This window comes from Sinocyclocheilus grahami, unplaced genomic scaffold (genome assembly GCF_001515645.1).
Source record: "Sinocyclocheilus grahami isolate Dianchi unplaced genomic scaffold, SAMN03320097.WGS_v1.1 scaffold4.1, whole genome shotgun sequence".
NCBI classification, from domain to species: domain Eukaryota; kingdom Metazoa; phylum Chordata; class Actinopteri; order Cypriniformes; family Cyprinidae; genus Sinocyclocheilus; species Sinocyclocheilus grahami.
This window is the reverse complement of record NW_015505183.1, coordinates 2,815,906-2,838,757: the sequence shown is the minus strand read 5'-3', so window position 1 is coordinate 2,838,757 and position 22,852 is coordinate 2,815,906. Positions and strand designations below refer to the sequence as shown.

At 37.0% G+C, this 22,852-nt stretch overlaps 1 protein-coding gene across 1 annotated transcript in view; it reads left to right on the top strand.

Annotated features, from left to right (window-relative positions):
* Window positions 1-1,719: 1,719 nt before the first annotated feature.
* LOC107583384 (glutamate receptor ionotropic, delta-1-like) overlaps window positions 1,720-22,852 on the top strand; it is a 279,097-nt gene continuing 257,964 nt past the window's right edge. Inside the window, exons 1-2 of the mRNA XM_016269581.1 lie at window positions 1,720-2,071; window positions 5,086-5,241. Of these exons, the coding sequence (XP_016125067.1) occupies window positions 1,993-2,071; window positions 5,086-5,241 (235 nt within the window). The 5' untranslated portion in view covers window positions 1,720-1,992. The remainder of the gene's footprint in view (window positions 2,072-5,085; window positions 5,242-22,852) is intronic.

Genomic DNA, 22,852 nt, shown 5'->3' with positions numbered 1-22,852 from the left:
TTCCAGTACATCAACAGAGGTAGTCACCCAACCGGTGTCAGGTAAAGATGTAGCAGGTCTTGTTTTTGTCATCAGATTTTACAAATGTGTGTAGATAACAAAAAGGAGATGAGCTGATGTCCTTCTGCTGATTCAAGACCTGCTCATCTCCATGTAAATGAGGAAGTTAGCTTTCTTCTCAGCATGCTTACGAGAACATCATGCAAAAGTTACTGCCATTACACTGTCATTACAATGAAGTTTAAAGACTGGATATATGGTTAGTAAGGGATTCTATCACATTAATTCCATGTTAACACATATGACATGCATTTGCCATGGTTACTTACATTATAAAAAAGAGGGATGAATTGAAATTATATTATTATATATTATGCAAAAAAAAAAATTAGTTCCTTTAGTTCCCATTCGTTTCTATATATCATATCGCATTTTTATATGATGGATTCAGCACATTGAAGATTAAATCTGTGAGAGTGAAAATGTTAAGATTTGTTTTGTTAATTATCATTTTCTTTCACTTAGCTAATATGCTAAGATTTTAATTCATTAAAAATATTTTTTTTAATGATTCACGTTTACCTGTGGAAAGGAAACTGAAATGAAAATAAAATAAACATTTGGCAAAAAACAAGTCAATGAACTTATAATACATTCACTGCATTCAAAAGTTTACATTCTGCTCATTTTATGAAGCAGAACTAGGCTAAATCTCTCATCTGTAGAGTTCTCAGAACGCCTCGCGACAGGCAGTTCTTCCGATTGACCAGAGGGGCGCTGTGGCGCTGTCCAAATCCGACTGATCCGAGCTGACGACCTGATAGCCTTCACCAAACAATTAAGAGATATTTCTGTTAGTGTCGTCTCAAGAAATATCCTTTAATTGTAAGGTGAAGGTTATCATTTTCCATCCTACTTAGAGAAAATGTCAGAAAAGTATTCAGGAACATTTCTACAAAAAACGTGACTCGAGTCCCATTTAGGTGTTTTTTCTCTCTCTCAGTGATGGGAGATAGAATTAACTCCACGAGACGCCAGAATCGTTTAAACGACTCACCTCATCTGTGTAATGTTTTTTTTTTGCTGTTGTAAAAATGTGTCGTGTAATTTACGCCATAGTATAGATTCGACGTTAGTCAGTCACAGTCATTCAGTCTCAAATACCCACTTGTTTTCCTTCGTTGCGCGGTTGCTACCGACTCCGTTTCTTTTCTTTTTCAGGGTGCTTGCGGGACACTATAGACACTAACGTTACCGGGCAAAATATCCACCGAGAAATGGAGGTCACTCTTCGCGGTCGCTCTTCTCACTTCTGGAGTCGCTATATCGGCGCGGCGAACTTCTGTGGTAAATCTGAACCGTCCGTATCAGCAACAGCCCAGAGTTCAAAACCAGCCTCTCAATTGAAAACCATAGCTTAGTATCGAATGTTTGAAGAGATTTCTCCTTCCCGGTGCTCGGGCCGAACTTCACGCTCTCAGGGCTGAGCTAGACCGCCCGCCGCCCCTCCGCTCTGGGGACTCTCTCCGGTGCGCGCAGATTTAATTTCTCCTAGGTTTTTACCGTACCGTTCCGATCTTTCGATTCTTCGATCACGTGGAGCGAAAGGCGAAAGACTGCTAGCTATGAGAGAGAGAGTGAGTGAGTGAGAAAGAGAGAGAGAGAGGTCTCTCTCTGCGCTGCAGTTAGCAGTATCCAAACCACACTGAGAGCTGAAGCGCACGGACCCGTTGCTTTGCCTCTGATCGTGGTACCCCCGTCGTTTCCCTTGCTCTCCTACCCCTCCTTTTCTGCTTTCCTTCCCTTGAGAGCTTCTTTTTCCCCGCGAACATCTCCTCTCACTTTCAATTTGAATAGATCTCGGAGAAAGATAGAAGTGACGCATTGATCTCCTCCACAGTGGTCGTTCTCGCGGACGCTCTTTTTCTCTCTGGAACTGGATTTTTGAAACGACGTAGAAGCGTGGATGATACACCGGGGTGAGAACTGGAGATGGAGTTGCTCGTGATCAGCCTCTCCTTATGGATCCTGCAGTGCCGCTCAGCTCGCGCGGACTCCATTATTCACATCGGTAAGCACGGTCTCGGACGGACGCGCTGAATCACGGATGGCTTTCTTCAGTGCATTGTATTTTAAAGTCGGAAGCGTGCAGATTAGAGTTGATAGAAGGCGTATTCGCTCCCCTGAACTGTTTGACATTTGATAAACGGCTTTAACTTGCCGGGAAACATTAGCAAACAGGTCCACAAAGTGCATTTCAGGTGGTGCTGAACGCGTAGGGTCCACGGATGATTTTAGATACACGTATAAGCAAAACGAGACGTATATTCTCCGTCTATTTCAGGGTTAACTCCAGTCCACCCCTCCCCAGCCTTAAGCCTGAACTTTCTGTTGAACGTGACGGAAATTTTAATTTCATTCATTGAGGTACTGAGCGCGCCACAAGTCTCTTCTCGTGCCAGCGTGGCTTTTCCTAACTGATCTTCAGCTTGCGCTGCTGTCTTCCTGGCGTATAAGATTTTTCTCAGACGCTTTTGTTTGATCAGTCGTTTGTGTTAGCGAGCTTGGCAGCCTTGTGGCAGTACGCTGCATTCCGTCCTCTCCGGTAACTTATCCTGGGAACGAAATTGGTTTGCTGGCTGACTTCAGAATGTTGACTCATGCACCCCTAAATATGTTACTTTGAGAAATGTGATCGTAATAGGCTAAACAAAACTGTTTCTTGTCGTATTCTGATGTGTTATACATGAAGCGTTATAAATCTGGTGCTCTTCTGTTGGTAGGAACCTCTCTTTTGTATGCAGTGGATGTTCTCCATCATCCTGTGCGCTTGACTGTTCTCCTCATCACCAGGATCACTCAAAATTGGATTTGAAGCTTAGTTGCAAAGAAGGATGACATTAAGTCCCAAACATTGAAGCGTAGACACTTTTATAAGACAAATTCACACTTTAACTGAATTAACCTTTATTGCTGTTATCTCATGCTCTGACTTTATGAGTTACCAGTTAGTCTACATGAATAATTCTTCTCAGATTTTTATTGCTTCACTATCTAATTCGGTCTAAATGATCTGATTTAAATTTTTATCATTGGTATAGATTATATCTTCTCCCTGGGTGTTAGTGGGTTTAGGTAAATCAAGTCAAGTCACCTTTATTTGTATAGCGCTTTATACAATACTGATTGTGTCAAAGCAGCTTTACAGTGTTAAACAGGAAAATAGTTTGTTAATAATGCTGAAGTCAGTTAATTGATGATTCTGTGCAATCAGTCAAGCGTCCCCAACTAAGCGAGGTAGTGGATAATAATCTTCTAGTTGTGTGGTGTATTTTTTTGGAAAAAATAAATTTTGAAATAATTTGGCCTAATCTAATCCTGAATATACTTTGTTTTGAAATATTATTCATATTTGAAAAACGTTTTTCTGCCAAACAAAGTCTGTGTGGCGTAACAGACATGCAGGAAGCCATTTTGTTCTCATGTGACAAGACAACCATAAAACGTAGATGTCTCTTTTAGACCCTTTTAGACTTGAATTTAATGTGTAAGAAACATATTTTAGCATTTTTTTTTCTTGGGTACACCGCATGAATCATTAGAATAATGAAATCAAACTAATTTTGTAGCAAATGGTATAAAGGTTCTTAAAGAAAATGTATAAAACCAGAATGGATACAAAGATTGCTGGCTCTATAAGAACTTTGTGAACGTGTTTCAAACTAGATTAGGAAAAGATTTCTCCTTTTTATAACCTTAAACATCCTTGTTTGTCTTTGACCTGCGCATGTTGGTTGCTGAGGCTTTTGTTGCCTCAGTGCACTGCATGATGCCTCAGCGGCTGTTTGTTAAAGGCTAACTGTGCATGTAAATAAATAAAGCCTTATTTGCTTCTCCTACACCTTTGGCACTTCAAGCTGGCTGCTCTGTGCATTTTATCACTGTCACCTTGAACTCAATATGTCATATCATCAGTGGGTCACTGTTTATAGTCCTGTGCACATCAGTCTTATTGATTGCGTCCAGACACATTCTGATTTAATACTGGGCTGTATTTCCAAGTGTCAAGGATTTGTTAGTGAAACAGCACTTTATGGGTTACTCAGTCATGTGAAGTCAACATTTAAATCGCTCTGTGCAATATTATGTCTAGGATTAATCCATAAACAGCTGAATGAAAAAATTCCCCTGCTTAGTACATGGTCCACTGGAATACCTGAATCTAATAGGTCAAACGTGGCATAGAAGAGTAAAATATTTTTACTTGGGATATTTCACCAATGGCCATAGCCCTCTTGTGTCATTTCCTGTCTCTCTCTTTTCATATCAGTGCAACTTTGGTAGCATTTTGCAATTCGAAACATCTGGATTTCAAATGAATCGTTTTTTTAATTAACATTGTAATATTGCATCAGTGGATGTCTTGTTGCTAAGCCGATTGTTTTCATTTGTGGAAGCTAATCTAGTCAATACTTCTCAAGTCAATACTTCATATCAGTTGTTTATTTATTTTTTAAGTAGCTGTGCAATATGAGCATAATACCTTACTTCATAAATTTTTTCCATTTCATTCATGTGTCTAGGATATTTTGTATGACCTGTTCACTTTTTATGACTTTTCAAGTACACACCAAACTCCAGCAACATATAAAAACAGCTCATATTTGCCATGGATGCACCTTGTCACGTAGAAGATCCCCTTGACTTAAAAGATCTTCCTGTAGGCTTACAACCCACTGTGTTTCCACACACTGCAAAATGCCCTTGACAAATTAGGGATGCGTGTAGAATATTTACAGTGCTTCCAGCACTTGCGCTCTCCATGGTGCTGAATTCACTCCTGAAATGCCGTTGGCTATTGACAGGTGAAGAAGTTGCTGTAAATTGTATCTGATGGCTATATGCTGCGTTCGCGATAACCTGAATGAGTATAATATAGTTTTAACAGTTTGCCCTACATGATGAATCTGCATTCCCTTCATTTTTACCCCTGAACTGGTTATGAAAGTTTGGAATGACTGTGAAATGGCTTGAGAGGCAATGAGAACGATGTATTAATAACGGACATTCTGTTTCATCCAACAGGAGCTATTTTTGAACAGAACGCCATACGGGACGACGAGGTTTTTCAGCTTGCCATTTCAGACCTGAGTTTGAATGACGACATCCTCCAGAGCGAGAGGATTACCCATTCTATCAAACTTATCGAGCCCAACAACCCCTTCCAGGCGGTACAGGAAGGTGAGTGAGTGACTGGTATCTCTCAGCAATCGATTAACCACGCCGTTCTACTTAATCTTTATGTCCGATCCGTTTGCTCGAGCAGTTACCCGATATCGCAGGACCTGCTTGTGAGGATCTAATGGCAACAAGTAGAATAGCTGCAGGTGTGGGATTTCCATAAGTGTCGATTTCCTCCTCTCAGCCTTTATTTATATTTAAATTTTCTTTTCCCATCAAATAAACTAATGTGTTGTCAATGTGTTCTGATGATGAAACTAAATAGCTAAAATAGGCACCTCTTGGAATCAGAATCCAGTGGAAGAATAGCCATGTGGAAATGTGCTGAGGACATATGTGGTAACATGCTGAGTGTGTTTGTGTCGCACAGGCAAGCTGGATCAGCAGTGCCGCTCACAGACATTGATGTATGAATGTAGCAGGACTTGATTTATGTTATCAAGCATGAAGGCCAGCTGTCACCATCTGTCCAGTTCAGACATTTTCATTGCTTTCCTCATATGAACAAGTCTTCAGTTTTTTCGTGGCTACCTGAGATGAATTTTATAAGCAGTTATCATCAAGACTAACTTCTCTCATATTGCAGAAAGGGTCCAGGGGCCGACTTGATGAAAATTGTCAAGACATTTCATAATAATTAAGTTCGTAAGAATGTTCCTAAGTGCAAAAAAAAAGTTTTCAAATCTTGTCTTAAGAAGTTCTTGTCAGTTCTTGAATATTTGCTGATGAAAAAAAACAACATTAAGAACTAGGTCTCTAGTTAAATTCTGTTTGTAGAGTTGTTACTGAATTTTTAAATACTATGTTATGCATAATTATGACAATCACTGTTTACATTTTCACTTCAGATTAATTGACCCTTCGCCGGAAGTTTAATTGACAGGCAGTCTGACCAGTCATAAAGCCGAATCTGTCATTTTGTCGGGTAAACAAACCAGACAGGAGAGTAGGTGGACTTAAACTTGAAAAATAGTGTGTACAAGATACCTTCTGATGTTCATTCATGCTTATTTCATGCTATAACTAGTAAAGAGGAAGAGATGATCGGTTCACATGCCGCTTGAACAGAGGTGCTACAGTGATCTGTCACGACACTTTAAAGAGCCACAAAACGGTATTTATTATTCGAATTTCTTAAAAAATGACAAAATTGGAAAGCTGAAACTTTGCTGTGTCTTGTCTGTTGGCTCGTTGTCAGTGTCCTTTTTGATCCGCTATGTATTTTTCACTGCGTGAGAACATGGTGTGTGGCATGAGAGGCCATGGCTTGTCGAACATAGCAACAGTAACTAAGGGAGGCAGGTCTTTGCGAAGTGTCAGTTGTGTACATGTATTTCATGTAGCAAGTGTTATATTGTAATGCTTAGTATTTGAAACAAACCATAAATTCATTAAACTTTACGGATTGAAGACCAATTGGAATTTTATCAAGTTGAAGTTAAATAACTTATAAGTTATTCAAACTGTTAAGTTATTTACAATGATTTTTAGGAACATTCATTTCAGGAATTCAAATTCTTAATAAGTTTTCTCTTTAGAACTATGTTAAGAAAAACAATAAAAACATTCTAGAGTTCCACTGCAGTTGCTAATTTGATCCCTTAAAACTCATCTTTGATAATCAAAATGACATTTAAATTTTTCCCCTTTGAAAATAATGTCTTCATGCCTTAAAACAGCTTGAATATAAATCTACACCCTTACGTCATTTAGTAAAAATGGATATATTATTTACATTAATATGCAAATTAGTCCTCACCTCCACTCAATCACAGCCATATACCCTGTATGTTTGAACCAGAAACTGATTCCAAAGAAGAACATGAAGAGCGAATTGTACAGGATCATCCCTTCAACATCGGACACGTACAATAATTGATATCATTAGCCTTTGGCTTGATACGTTATCAAGCAGCTAATAACGTGTTGCTAATGTCACACAAACCATGTTCCTGTTCACCATCTCAGACAGCCATCTTCTAAAAATCAACATCCTTAGCTAATAACGCTTTGCTAATGATATGAAAAGCCCCACTCTGTTACATGTCTGTGATGGTAGGAAACAGAGGCTGTATCAAACTGCATTTATAAATCTATAAAAAATGTAAGGAGAAAATGCCCAGCAGTGGTGTTGACTGATGAATTTGCACTTGTTTTGTCTTTAAGCATATTAAAAGCACTAGGTAGACATGTAAACAACATTACAACAATGATTTTCACTACAGGAGGTCTTTAAGAAATATTTTTTTGAAAAACATTTTTTAAGCTAACAAATATGTAAATAGCAGTTAAGAAGAATTCTATTCTTAAAAATGTTTGGTGAATCCAGCCCCAGAGTCTTTAGAAATGAGAGTGGGAATGATTGCCCATCCTGAGGAAATTGAGTATTTTGCTTCTTTCTGGTTTCCAGGGGCTCTGGGATCGATTAGTCTCCCTGGTTTTGAGTGACAGTTGAGTGGTGATGACCTTTCACTTTGCTCTTTAGCTCACATTCACCCTACTAAGAAGAAACTCACCTGTCAAATATACACACAAGCACACAGAAAAATCCACTTAATCTCCTCTATCAGCAACACACATACACTTTTGGCACAGTTCCAGCCTTTTACCAACCAGTCAATAAAATGACCAATTTTATTTACAGACAATAAAAAGATCCTGTATGTGGAGAGTGGACACACAGCGGGAGTTGGTGGCTCAGGTGAGAGTGTGTATTGTAAGGACCCAGCTGTGTGTTTTTCTCAGCTGCATTTGTGCTGCTATGGGCATTACATCTAATTACTCATTACTGCTTTGTGACCCACACACACACACACACACACACACACACACCACATCATTCACCAACACAGACAATTTCCAAAGTATACTGTCGGTAAGTGTGTGTGGGTGCAGAGATGCGTGTGTGTATGTTTTTATGAACCGTGCTACTGCATGACAATGAACCAGTGCAGTTCTTTTTTGGTGAGAGACAATAATGCAAGATGGCAGATTCCTGTTGTGACGAGTCAAGCTATTATTCAAGAGGCAAATGTGGCCTTGTCGTGTCCTGCTGTGCTTTTTGGTGAAAAAGTGCTGACATGGAGAAATAGAGTCACTTGAAGGGGAAATCGCTCGAGAAGTGTCACATCCTGTATTGAAACCTCTGAACAGCTCTGTTTATTTCTTCTCATCTCTTTATCCCGTCTCTTTGACTTTCTCATCCCTTCTGCTTTTCTCTCTCCTGTTAAGCCTTTCTAAGCCCCTGATCTAATCTGTTTGGCTTCTAGGCTGCAGGAAATAGGGATGGCCATCCAGGATGCTGTCAGATCTTTCTTTTCTCGAAAAGTTTGACACTCCCTTTCTGTAAAGATCATGCATTTCTCCTTAATTCTTTACTCTGTCTCCTCCTCTTTCATCTTGTCTATGGCACTTTCCTTTTTTAAATCAGTAAGGACACTTTTCATCCTCTAAAAGGGTTTAGGCTGCTTATCAAAATACCTGTTATTTCAAAACATCAATCATTGGTGGAGATATCTTCTAAATTGCACAGGTGAGAAAAATACATACTCCTGAAAGCGTATTTATGAGGTTGATGATGGTTTATGTCATATTGGGATTATAAGGGGAAATAATGTAACAATTGATACAAGCTGGCTAAATGTGACAGATCAAATTTTGTCACATTGCTTCATTCTGGTAAAATACAGCATTCATCAAAGTGGGCTTTTTGTACAGTATCTGGCAAAATTGCGCTCACTTCCCATGACAGTTGCCTAGAGCAGCTTTGTACAAGTCTGTAATTCTAAGCTTTTATAAAAAGAAAATTTCAGCTTCAAACACACCTTTAAGGTTTCTTCAGAAAAAGGTTTCTTCTTTTTTTTATATATATATAAATGACTGGCTGCTTGAGTGTGCTTCTGAGAGAGTCTGTGGAAAAATGTGTGTGAATATAACTTGCGTTTAAAAAATATATATTGAGACATATTTTAGTAAGTTTTATCAATGGTAATTTAATCAGATTTTGCTATTTTTGTCAAGACATACTCAGACATTTTGTGATAAACAAAACCTGTAGAGGCCTTTTTCCACCTCAGAATAAAAGTAAAATAGTTTATAGAATTAAAGTTTAGAATAAAAAAAAGTACAAGTCACATTGTTTGTATTTATTGGAACAGTTATGATAAATGTAGTTTCAGTTGTAGTTGTTTAATTGTGAGGAAATAAGACTCAATTTCACAAAATAGCCACGATTGTTAGATATACATTTTAAGTCCTAATTCAGAGAAATAAATGTGCAATTGTAAGGAATAAAGTTGTAATTTAAAAAAATAGTCACAATTGTTAGGTATACAGTAAAGTCACCTATCCAAGAAATGAATCTGCAATTTCAAAAAAGTTAACATTTTTAGATATAGAGTTGCATTTTCCAGAAACAAGGTGAAAACCTGTCATCTTTATTTAATTATTTCACACATTATTTCTTTCATATTCACACAGATACATTCAAATGACACCTACATGATTCCTTGGTCCCTGAACTATTAGAGATAAGTTTCCCAGGCAGCTGTACGAACACAGTGCATGGGTCCCTGTTCTCGCTCTCTCATGCTCCTGCGCTTTCATTGTCTCTTATCTAAAGCTGAGTCAGAAGGTTGTCTTAGTTGGCAATTCACATTTTGACGTGCCCTTTCAAAATGGCAGCTTGTCTTCTCCGGGTCCTCAGTGCAGCTACGGCCAGTGTCTCATATTAATGAGATCCAAAATGGCTACTGGATCTCAGTTTCATTTTCAATGTAGTGTGAGGCTCAAATCACTAGACATCTCATCCATATCAGATCTCAAGTGTCTTCAACCTCAGAGGGGAAACAATATATCCCTAATGACAACAATGATTAGGTTTATTATGGGTCTTTATAATCAGAGCTGCTGTTTGTAGTAGCCTGTACTCTTCCTAAGTGAGAGCAGTGCTTTGCAATGGCATTAAGCATATCCTGTTCTCAGAGTAGTGACTTTGAGGTTCCACAAGTGCCGCTGAAGTCTTTGTTTAATGCTGATGTTAACAACCCACTTTAAATTTTCTACTCTGCTTTAGTTGCCATATTTTTATCCAAATCAACTTACAGTATATATTTGTGCTGCTGGGACATTCCCCTGGAGAAATCTCAGGTTAAGTGCCTCGCTCTATGGTTTTCAAACTGTGGCCCACAAACCCCCCAGTGGGCCTAAAGTGGTCTCCATGGAAAATTTGAGAACATATAAAAATGTATTAAATGTATTTTAGCAGCAATAATAAAAGCAAATCTTCAAACAGTATTATTATTATCTTTATGAAGTAAATATTTTCCAGATTAAATTTGTATAAAATATTTTCCAGATTATTTTTAAATACTTGTTACAGTACAGTATATAATATTTTTAGAATTTTTAAAACATTATTTGGAAAATATTTTGTATTCATTTGAGAATGTATGTATGCGTGTTTGCATTATGCACACACACACATATCATGATTAATTGCATGATTTATTAAAGGAAAATTAGACAGTTATGATATGTGATAATGAAATGTCATATATGTGACGATACAAATATATATGAAATATATAATATAAATATTAAAGTTAACTTAAAGATATTGATTAAATAATTCAACAAATTTGATTTTATTTAACAAATTTTTAAGCATCCCTTTGTGGGCCTCTAGGGGTCACCAGACTTAGACACCACAGACCTGAAGCATGTTCAAACAACAGCATGACGGGACAAAAGCTTGCATATGCAATGTAATATTAAATGAAAATAATTAAATTGATCCACAATAATATTACCGATTGTTTCAACTTACACCACCGTGAATACTTTCTCCTGAATGCTCTGTGTTAGATGTTTATGAATGCCCTGGTAATAATTTAAAGAGGTCATCATGAGTATACACCAAGGAGTGAGTATTAAACACCTGCTTTACACAGAGCCCACGTGCACATGAGGACAAAGCTCGGGCCTCTTGTGGCATCCAGCACCATGAGCTTGTGTAAACAGGATGCTTGATGAAAGGACGAATATTGATAGAACCTTGTTTAATTAGAGCGAGCTCTGGAGACAGAATGCTTGGTGAATTCCATTCAGGGCCCTAGAGCCTCTCCCATCATTGTCGAGTGACCAGGTTACTGGCCATGAACCACTCTCACTTACAATGAATAGAAAACAACCATCAGATAATTAGCTGGCTGGAGAAAAGAGCTGCCTCCATCCCCCTCCCCTTCTGTCTCTCTCGCTCACTCTGTCTTTAACAAGTACAGTATCCTGATATGCTTTCATTAAGCAGATTTGCATTGCATGGTTATTAGGCTAAAAGGATTATAATTGTCTCTCTAGTGGTGTGGTCTGGGTAAGGGGAGGTAAAGCTTGTGGTTTGAGTCACATGTGATTTATCAGATGTTTGGAACAGATGTGAGAGTTAATGGTCAGAGAGTTTGAGCTGCTATTGTAGACCTGATGGAGAACACTCTTTGTCTTTGAAATTGCTCTTGAAATGGCCTTGCAGTGATGCAAGAGTTGGATGAGAACACAAATGGGCAGTGTGAGAAATCAGATGTGGATGTGCGATTAGGGCTGTTAACTGGTCAACAAAAGTAGATGTGCTTCCATCTGAGTTGTAAAATTAATTTATATGAATACTCTATGAATACTTAATACAAGATAATTGGAAAAAACAGTTGAATAAAGGTGCGGTCACATTTATAGTTGTTCGGTAAATTTTCACAGTGAAATCCAATAATTTGGATCTAATAGTTCAGTTGGTCATACGAATCATTGATCAACAGAAAGCTGCCTGGTTCGAAAGTGACTTCTGTGTGAGCTGTGCTTCATATCACTACACAATAAACAATAGATAATGGAGTTTTTTTCTTCTTCTTTTTGAAGGATCCATTTGGTACATTCTGCTTCTGTTGTAGTTTATCAGTCTTCTTACTGAATATAAATCCACCTGAAGTGAGTGTTTTTAATTTATGTTCATTTTGGAAATTTGAACAAATAAAAATGTAAAATGTGTTGTTGTATATTGTTCTTGTTGCCAACACAGGTAATGGCATAATGGTGTTGAGTTCAGGAATAATGCATAATAATGAAATAATAATAATGCAGTGCTTTTCACAGCTTTGAAGAGAGAAAAACTACAGGACTTTTGGATTTGAAACTGATTGAGCTTTGTTTTTTGTCTTTTGTAGCAATGCAGTAGTTGAGAGATGGTCTGGTGTTTTTGTCAGCAGGCATTGAATAATGGGCTGTCTGGGTGATTTTTAAATTGAATACATCATATACAGCATATTTCATCATTTTGCCCCACACTGAGGTAACAATATAATATACTTTGGGTATTCTTTTGCATGTGTTTTGCTGTATTTTAAACTGTTTATGGACAGGAAAGAGCCTACATTTGCAAATCTGAGCAGATTGTTCAGACAGCAAAGGGATTTGATAAAACAGAGAGACATTCTTGCATGCAAAGACATTAAGAAGTTTGAACAATTTTGTGGACTTCTAGCTGAAATACTCAACTCATTACAAGTAGAAGTTCAGTGGAAAATTTGATGCCTTCTTTCTCTAATGGACATGATCAGTGCCCACATCCAAAGCAGAGTGATAAATCTCAATTACTAAGCACTTAGTGTTTTGGGCATTTATACACTACTGTTCAAAATTTGAGGTCAGTATTCCTTTAAAGAAATTTATTTTTATTGAGCAAGGATGCATTAAATTGATCAAAAGCAACAGTAAAGACGTATAATATTTAATATTTTATAATAAGATTTATATTTCAAATAAATGCTGTTCTTTTGAATTTTCAAAAATTAAAGAATCCTGGAGTACTAACTCAAGTTAAGTTCACTCTTGAACGTTGTGCCCTCATTCTTTTTGCTGCTGTTCTACAGATGTTGAGGAGAATCACTAGAGATATTTCAGCTCTGAAAAACGCGAGAGTTCCTCTCCAAATGTCACACCAGCTTTGGATTTCAACCAACCCTCCTAATTGGTATATCCTGCATTAGCCCTGAGCTCCCTGAACTTCTGGACTCAGCTTGGCAAAAGGAGGAGAAATACTCAAAATTGTCAATGCTGTGCCAATTGGACCCTCTGTCTTGCATGATGAACAGTGTTATTGGCTATGATTGATTCAGATATGAACACACAGACTTTTTTGTCATAATGAGTGAGCATGTTTCTCACTCCTCTCTCTCTGTCTTCTCTTAATTCAATTCGATTTGCACTTCCTTTTTAGTGTGCTTAATTGGCATGACAAATAACATTACATTTGCATTACCAAAGCATATTCTCTCTCTCTTGCTTCCTCCCTTCCTCCCTGTCTGTATTCTCTTTTACCTGACACACATTTATATGTCCTGCAGATGCAATACCAGTCTTTCACAGATTCTATCATTTTCAAGTCAGAAGGAATGCAGTTATTATTCTTTTATTTAATTTTCCCACTTGAGGAGTAAATTAAGTTTGAGTATTTTTCTAATTATTTATATATATATATATATATATATATATATATATATATATATATATATATATATATATATATATATATATATTTTTTTAAACATTATTTTATCTATATTATTATCTGTGTAGTTTTCACCTTTTCATTGACTCAATAATTAATCAGTTTTGCTGTGAGTGTGTGGACGTTGAGTAATATAATGCTGAGTAGATGTAATCTTGACTTCCAGGTCAAACTCATCAGGAAAATTTGGTTCAGCATCTAACCTACTGATCCTTTTTGCCACCATTATCGGTTTGTTTATTTGACCTGAGAGAGAGTGAGACAGAGTGTTTTAGCTACTCAGGAAGTGAGAGGAGTGACATTGATGGAATTCAGAGAGAAGACAAAATATTCTCAGATAATCCCGAATCTCTTCTGCCAATCAAGCCTTGCAGCTTTCTGAAACCTTACAGCGGGTTACGTCATTCTCTTTCACTGCTGCTGTGAGAGACTCTATACTTAGACTCTCCTGCGTGAATGAGTAAAACAACCTCTACAGTCACAGTCCTCAGCTAAATCTGTACTCAGTTCAATTTTGAATCAGTTGTGCAGCACTTTATGTAATGGCACTTGCTACAAAGTAGCTTTACTGAGATTGAAGGTGACGGTGGCATCAGAAAGTGTCCAAGGGGATGAAGGAAGAAACCAAGGAGGTGACAGTGGTTCAAATAATATCAATTTCTGATCATCTCCTCAAAGTCAGTCAGGGGATCAAATTTCAGTGTTTGAATCAGGATGTTGAAGAATTGTATGTATTTTTAAAAAAATGCATTACATCTGTGTTTGTAAACAGATCTTGGCTGGGTTACTTTCAGAAGGTATTTGTAGCTCCTTCTCACCAGGTTCCTGTGGATTTCAATTGCGCTGTTCATCTCAGGAGGTCTCGAAAAGATTTCCAGTATGTTTTCACACAGTCAGTACATCGGGTTAAAGGAATAGTTTGCCCAGAAATGAAAATTAACTGAGAATGTACTCACCCTCAGACCATCCAAGATGTAAATAAGTTTGTTTCTTAATCAGAACAGATTTGGAGAAATGTAGGACAACGGGGGATGGACGTTTCACTGAAGGAAGCATTATCATATCATATATGGACTCTATTGAATGACTGTCTAAATGATTGAAGAAGAGAGAAGTTTGACTGTCGGAAGATTGAGTTAGGATATTTAGGTTAAAAATTACAATGTCAAAATTAACAAATAAATAAATTAAACAAATAAAACATATGAATGGATGCATCATTAGCAATGACATCAATAATGTGCATTTAGACAATAGATGCAAATTTAAAGAATACAAATTTGTTCTTAAGTACTAATATGCATCCTTTAGGGGCCGATAAAGTACAAAGAGTAGTGTACCTTTAAGAGTAGTAACCCAGTGAACAGTTAAAGGTACAATTTTTGCACCTTTTTTTCTCGCAGGATTGAAAAGGTCAGCATTAGACCGGAAAGCCCCCATAAGCTCTTGGTTCAGCTTACTTAATATTGTGCAATATTAGAAGAAATCCGATACTTTTGCCACCCAAAAAGTAAGTACAAAACATCATAAAGCTTCAAAAGAGAACAAGAGGCCAATTATATGTACAGCTTATGTTGGTCACGGCTGCAAGCAGTCAGTTAACATACTGATCTGACTGTTGGAAACTAGACAAAGTCAATATGAGAGAATTTTTGGAAGCTTGATGGAGCAGAAACCTGCCAATCAGTCAACATGACTCTACAGATCTTTGGCAGTGTCACATCTGTGCATGACACCTCTCACAGATGCCATCTGCTCTCTCACATGGCCACCTGATCTGCCGTGTCATGATGAATATCATCAGAGTCTCAAGCCCTGTGTTCTAATTCACCTTTTCTGTCTGTCATTTCAGCATTAAAACACCCCCTCTCCCCCAAATCACAATTATAATTTTTTTAATATTTTCATCTTTTGACAGGTAATTTGAAAGATGAAAGATTAAAAAATGGTCCAGTTCTTGTCCATCTTGTCCATGATGATGATACACACCAGTCACAGCACCTGTCTGCTCAATAGGTTTGTGCAGTGAAGCCATTATCTGGATATGATTCTGTATCTGATGTAATTAATAAATTATCTGTGTCTGTATTCAGATAGAACAGGATGTGGGCGGGGCCTAAACCAGAAATGAAGCCCCCCCCCCTTTAAAGTAACTCTTATTACATTTATAGTTTCACAAATCAAATATGCCTTGTATAATTAAAAAACATAATTATAAAAATAAAATAATCAAAAATAAAATGATTTAATTTATTGAATAATTTTTTTTATTAAAACAATTATGTAAAAAAAAGGGTATTCCCTCACCTTTGATTTTGTAAGTCAAATGAAATTGACCCTATGTTTTCTAAATGCTATATTTTCTAAGATTAGAAATCTTAATGTAAAGGATACTGTATGTTTTATTTAATTTAATTAATTAAATTAAAATTATCTTCTGGTGAAACAACAGACTTCTCTCTCATGTCGAATACCAGATTGTTCTACGGGATTTATCATTTATTCCACTTAAACCCCACCGCTTTCTTACAATGAACTGTAAGCTCTGGTTCAGATCTTCCTCCATCCACTCAACAACCAATGAACTGAAGTCCTCACCTTAAATTCTTTCTTTCAATGAGCTGTTTCACTCGGATGTATGACACAATATGGAAGAAAACATATTTTGCTACTTCCGTTACATTGCGACTTGTTCGTGTTGTGTAATCAGACTAACAAATATTCTCTTTCTGTTATTCGATAGAATTTATTATTTGTATTCAGGACTTTTCTATATTCTGTTGTAGCGTGTGGTCAAAATCTGGGCTTCTAACCAAAAGGCTGTAGTACTAAACCCCATAAGGGGGATCTATTACTTAAACTACATGAAGTTAGACAGAAGTCATAGCACTATTGTGTCATCGAGCAAGAAACACAACCTTAAGTTTGCTCCAGGGGGATCGTCCCTGCAATAAGTGTCCCTGAACGTCACTTTGGATAAAAGTGTCCTGTCCAGTGCAATAGGACGCCACATGATGTCAGATTTTCAGCTTGATGGGGTGGATCTAACTGTGTCCAATTCACCAGTCTGGACAGAATGAATGAGAGTGGAATCGATGAAATGTCCCTGCTGGAGCGACAAGTGCAGTGGGGGCGGCAAGCAACCCGAGACAACCTGCAACTCCCGAGCGGTGAGGGTGAACACCCATTAGGCACAGTTACCATGCAACAGAAGCGCACTATCCGAGACATGAAGCTTGTGGGGGAACTGTACTGTTTGCGCTATATGTTTTATTTCACTGAAAGGAGCTGGTTCATATGAATAATTAGTTTCAGTTTCCATGATGGATGTTTTGATTCATTGAAAAAAATCAATTCATTAGAATAACTTGTTACAGGAATCGGACTACTCTGATCGTGCTGTATGTATTATTCACTGAAAAGAGCCTGTTAATAAGAATAATTTGTTTCAGCAATCCGGCTAATTTGGTTGGTTTGTATGTTTTCAAATTACTAAAAAGAACCTTTCGTAAGAGTCATTTGTTTGTGAATTAGCTTCACTGGTCATGTTGTATGTTATGATTCACTGAAAAGAACCAGCTCATAACAATAATTTGTGTTGGGAATCAGGGATGCACTGGTTGTGCTATATGTTTTGATTCACTGAAAAGAGCTAGTTCACACAAATATGTTTCCAGAATTAGTCTACACTGGTTGCTATCTAAGTTTTTTGTGAAGCAGCTTTACCAGTAACTCTTTATGTTTCTGATTCCCTATATAGTTATGTTTCTGATTTCCTATATAGAACCGGTTTATAAAAAATAATTTGTTTGTATCTCAGACAGCAATAGTTGCATTAGTTGCATTGTATTTTTTTTTCCATGCGGCATTTTATTGCATCCAATTCTAAATAGACTATGGACTCACGTTCACAACTCAAATATGATTTATTTTGCCACGGCTAAGAAGATTCAGCAGCGAGGGCATAGATTCATCAGCAGGGAGTGCCACTGCTGGAAACATTGACAGGAAACCTTTTAACTTTATGAATTGCCCATTTCCAACATTGAATGGAACACAGTTATATCTGTTGGCTGTACACTATGTTGGCATGTTCTGGAACGTCTTGGCAGAAGATATGTATTGGTCTCTGCACTATTAACAAATTATATCTTACTGACTTTGTAGTCTTTAAACAATGGTGTAACTGAGCTCCTTCAAGCGTATGCACAACACACACACACACACACACACAAGCATAAAGTGTAATACCTTTAGTGCTTTCTTAATACCACATTAACTGCAGAATTGATTGTACGTATCTGCACTTTAAATAATACTGAGCAGGAATGTCTAATGCACATGTCTGTGTCTGCATTGTGTCTGCATTGTAGCAAATTATGATTAATTACAATTATTTATATCAGCTGCCAGTAGTAACTGTAGCAGGATTTAATTGCCATCAACTAATCTGTTCGTCCAGCGAACATTCAGTGTAAGTTTATATCAACTCTAAGAAAGGATATTTTTGTGGCCACAGAAAACACTTTCCTACAGTATTAATGCATTAGAGCATGTAGCAAGGATCAAAATCGTAAAGGGACATTATTCACGAGCAGGGCCAGAAACTCATTTAATTTGCGCTCAAAAGTTTTATTAACTAAACGCTAACACACATAACTAATCTAAACAAACAAACATACAATCACTCATACATGGGGAAAGGGCAAATGAGACTTGATGGATGTAAAGACAAGGCCGAAGCCTGGCGCATACTTAAGGGTTGCAGAAGGGTGCTAGCTCACATCCTCATCTTCTCAGAATCTAACAGAACCGCAGACTGGGGGCGGGTCACTGATGTGTTTGCCTTTATCCTCTATCGAGGTCACACCTCTGGGGGATCAAAGAGCCAATGGTGTCTTGAACTTTTGGAGGGAAAGTTTACGACTCTTTGTCTCAGAGCATGGTATTTTGCATATGTAATTCAATTGGGTGTTGATGCAAAAACTACTAAAGATTCTTAGAACACTAATATATTGCCTATGTACCAACATAGAATATACACTCTCGTTTAGATTTTTAGAAGACAAATTCATAGATACTAAACATGGTATAGGTAAGATTACATGAACGAGTGGTTCTATCATAAGCATGCATAAAACAGTATACAATACAAAATACAATATACAAGAACAGTAACAACATACACAATGACCTGAAGGATATGTGTGTTCATTCAAAGAAAGGTTTTCCTATTAATTAATTAGAGAAGAGTCAATTTTTATTGGCATTATGTTTTTCCTATGGTTGAAAGATGGTGAGAGGGAGAACTCTCAAAATGCCATTAGGTCGTAAAGTTTATTTGGTCTGGCTGAGGTGTCCTGGTTGCCATGGTAACCAAGGGCCTGGGGTCCTTCCCATACATGCTGGCACCCAGTATGTTTATTGGGTGAGGGGTCTGTGTTTATTTGTTAATCAAATGAAAAATTGATTTGTTAAATCTAATGAACAAATGTGTGTCTGATTGGTCCAAACGCTACAGCATTATGCATAAATGCATGAATAAAACAGCTATGGTAGAGGAAGGAATGCACGGATGACACACAGCTACCTCACTGTACGTGTTCAGCATAAGGTTTATGCTGTCTCTGAGAGATTCTGTCCAGAAGATTAAATTAAATTAGATCCACTATGTGTGTGTGTTGAACTCATGAGTGTTTATTAATAAGTGTGTGTATGCACATGGTTTTCCGGGTAGAATTATGAGGGTCATCTCGGAAACCTTTGTAATTGAATTTGAAATCGACACTTTAAATTCAGTGCACACACTCTGACATTTGTTGGAAACTTTCTTTAACTGAAATCTAACCCTCACAGAAACCTTTTTAGATTTTTCATTAAGTATGGTATGTTATATTCATTATTTCAAGTCAAGTTTACTGTATTGTCATTCCGCTGTATACATACGAAGGAACAAAATGTCATGCCTTGGCGGATCACAGTTGTAACGTTTATTATTATTTATTAGCTCTAAAAAGGGGAATATTTATGACGAATTATAACTGGTTATGATTCATAATAAATATTTAGATTATATCTTCGAATTAACTGTAGCAGAATCAATATTACAATTATTTGATCTGTCCGGTTACATATCTAAACATTAATGTCATATATTATTAAATTATGCAATGTTATTCAATTTTAAGTTATTCATTAAGTTATTCCGTATTCAGTTTGTTTATTGAGCTGTTTTACTGGTCCCACATTGTCGGTGATTTAAGGTTTTACTATGTGTTACACAATAAAAAATGTCTACATATCGTTTGCTGTCGGCAGGGACTAAAATGATAATTTTTTCCCTAAATTGAAGTGAACTGGGAAAATGGCTTAAGGTGAGGAATACTACAGTGAGTAAAGAAAAGAATCACCCCCCTTTAAAATAATTAAACAAATTTTTTTGCTTTGCCGCCTGAAATGAAGACGGACACAGTTTTTGTTTTCCCCAGCTGTATTTACTCAGTGCAACTTATAACATCCAAGTGAAAGAAATAACACCAACATGTCAGAAAAAAATTACAAACCACAATCACTGAGTTGGAAAAAAGATCACCCCTTGTGTCAGTATTTTGTTGAACCACCTTTTGCTTTAATTACATCCTTTAGTCTGTTGGGATTTGTCTCTACTAAGTTCACACATCTAGACTTTGCAGTATTTGCTCACTTTTCTCTGCAGGACTCAAGTTCAGTTAAATGTAATGGTGACCGTTTGTGGACTGCAGTCTTCAAGTCATTCTTCAGACTTTCAGTGGGGTTTAAGTCTGGGCTCTGACTAAGCCATGAACGGACATTCACCTTTTTCTCCTTCAACCACTGTGTGCTCAGTTTTGCTGTGTGCTTTGGGTCATTATCATGTTGTAAGGTAAACCTTCTTCCCATTGACATCTTTTTGGCAGAAAACGTTCTATCAGTTTTTCCTCAAGAATTTGATGGTATTTTGCCCCATCCATTTTTAATTTCTGTCCTGACAAGTGCTCCAGTCCCTGCTGCAGAGAAACACCTCCATAACAGGATATTACCACCTCCACACTGTATACAGGTATGTCATTTGTGTTGCCCATATGACATGGGATTCTGGAGGAAAAGTAGGTATCCAAGATAAATAACAGTTTATTTTATCATCATGACTCTAGTAGACAGTTTAATGTCTTGATTTGATTTTGAACTTATCATGTCATTTTATTGGTCATGCATTTTATTTGCATTTTATTTTAAATTGCTCTTAGAGTCTTGAGAATTAATACAACCTTCAGAGGATAAGACCTTTTTTTTTTCTTGAAAGACGGCTAATGTACACACATCTTATACTGTAAATAACAAGGACAAACTCAAACGTTTACTAACCGTCTCCATGAGTAAAAAGACGAGACAATCTACTGTGTAAGAAAGTGACAGAGAGAATTCATAGAAGAGGATTAGACTTGACTGTGCTGTTTCTTAGACATTGGAACTTGTCATTTTATTCTCGCTCTTTATAAAAAGTGTGGGTTTCTTTGTCTGTATATGTGAAAGAGAGAACTAAATTGCTTTGCTCTACCATTTCATTGAGAAGTGGAACATAGAATGGGATCTCGTCTCGCTTCGTCTAATCTTGTCTCCTTTCTTCTCCTTCGAGTGTCAGAGCTTGTTCCATGGTTTTGCATAATTCTTCAACAATTGTGCTCTGCTGCCACTAACCTATGGGTGGCTGTTATGGTTACAATTGCTAAATCGATAAATTTCAAAGAACTTCCACCTGATATCAGAGAAAGAGATATCACATTCACAATCAACTACAGCACTAAAACATTCATAGAAAGTAGATGTTTTTTTTCCATTACATATTTTTCATTAAAAATGTACACTAGCTGCTTATAAAAAATGGAAAATGGCTAAAACAGTGTAGAAACATATTTAATGTTAATGGCAATCTTCACGTTCACATGCATGTGGCCCTTGTCATTTCTGAATTTGTAAATCAATAATGAGGAGCAGCTTCCTGACAGAATCACGAATGCTTTCTTCTGCATCTGACAGATTAATCGACTGGCTCTTTTTCTCAGATGGAAGAGGTGGCTTTGCTCTGAAAGATTTGAGGCAGATACAAAAGGCGATTACAGAAGGTCTCCAATGACCACAAAAGATGAGGAGATTTAGTACTTGATCATTTCCATTTCCACTTCTGTTAGATCTTGCCATGAATCAATTTTCCTTTGCGATTAGATAAGTATAAGAGGAAAGAATATGTGTCTGTCAGAATGAGTGTCTTAAAATCGAAAAGAACTGTAACGAGTAGCGAAATGGCAAAGTGAGAACTGTATGATCCTTTTTTTCATAAAGACGCCATTCAGGGATACTGTAGAAATGTTTTTTTTTTTTTTTCGACTTCGGTCAATATATTCAATAGTTTTTAGAACATACAGAACCTCAGAAGAGTCATACGTTTTTACTAGCAGGGCTGAACAATAATGATGGTTCACTGGTTCAGGGTCAGTGTGAGAGTGTTTCAGACCAGTTGGCAGAACTGTCACTAGCTCTTTTGAGCCAGTGTTGCACTGCCACTCAAAATGTAAGATTCATTGATCTTGTACATCGATTTTTATGCCATGCGAACTTAAACGTTTGATTTTCTGTGATGTATTTAGCATTGTTGTTGCAAATTGTGCTAATCTGCCACTAAGATAATGTTATCTAGCTGATTAATGTGGATGAGGTTTTATCATATTATCAAAAATGACTTGTGATAGTCTTTAAACTAAGCATCAGAATATGCTGCAAATCAGTCACAAAATGTTTTGCACTGTATGCCAAAAACAAAGAAGTATGTTTATAGATGCATGTATTTAGACTACAACTGTTAATCTTCCCGATTGTTGCAAGTTTTCTTTCTTTCTTTCTTTCTTTTTTGACTATTTAGTGAAAAATAAATTTTTAAAATGTTTCTTAATATTTCTAGCAAATATAAAAATACATTGACAAAAAAAAAAAGAGTCATTCTCTTGTGGTGAAGCCACAGTAAAGAAAAATAAGTAGCTAGCA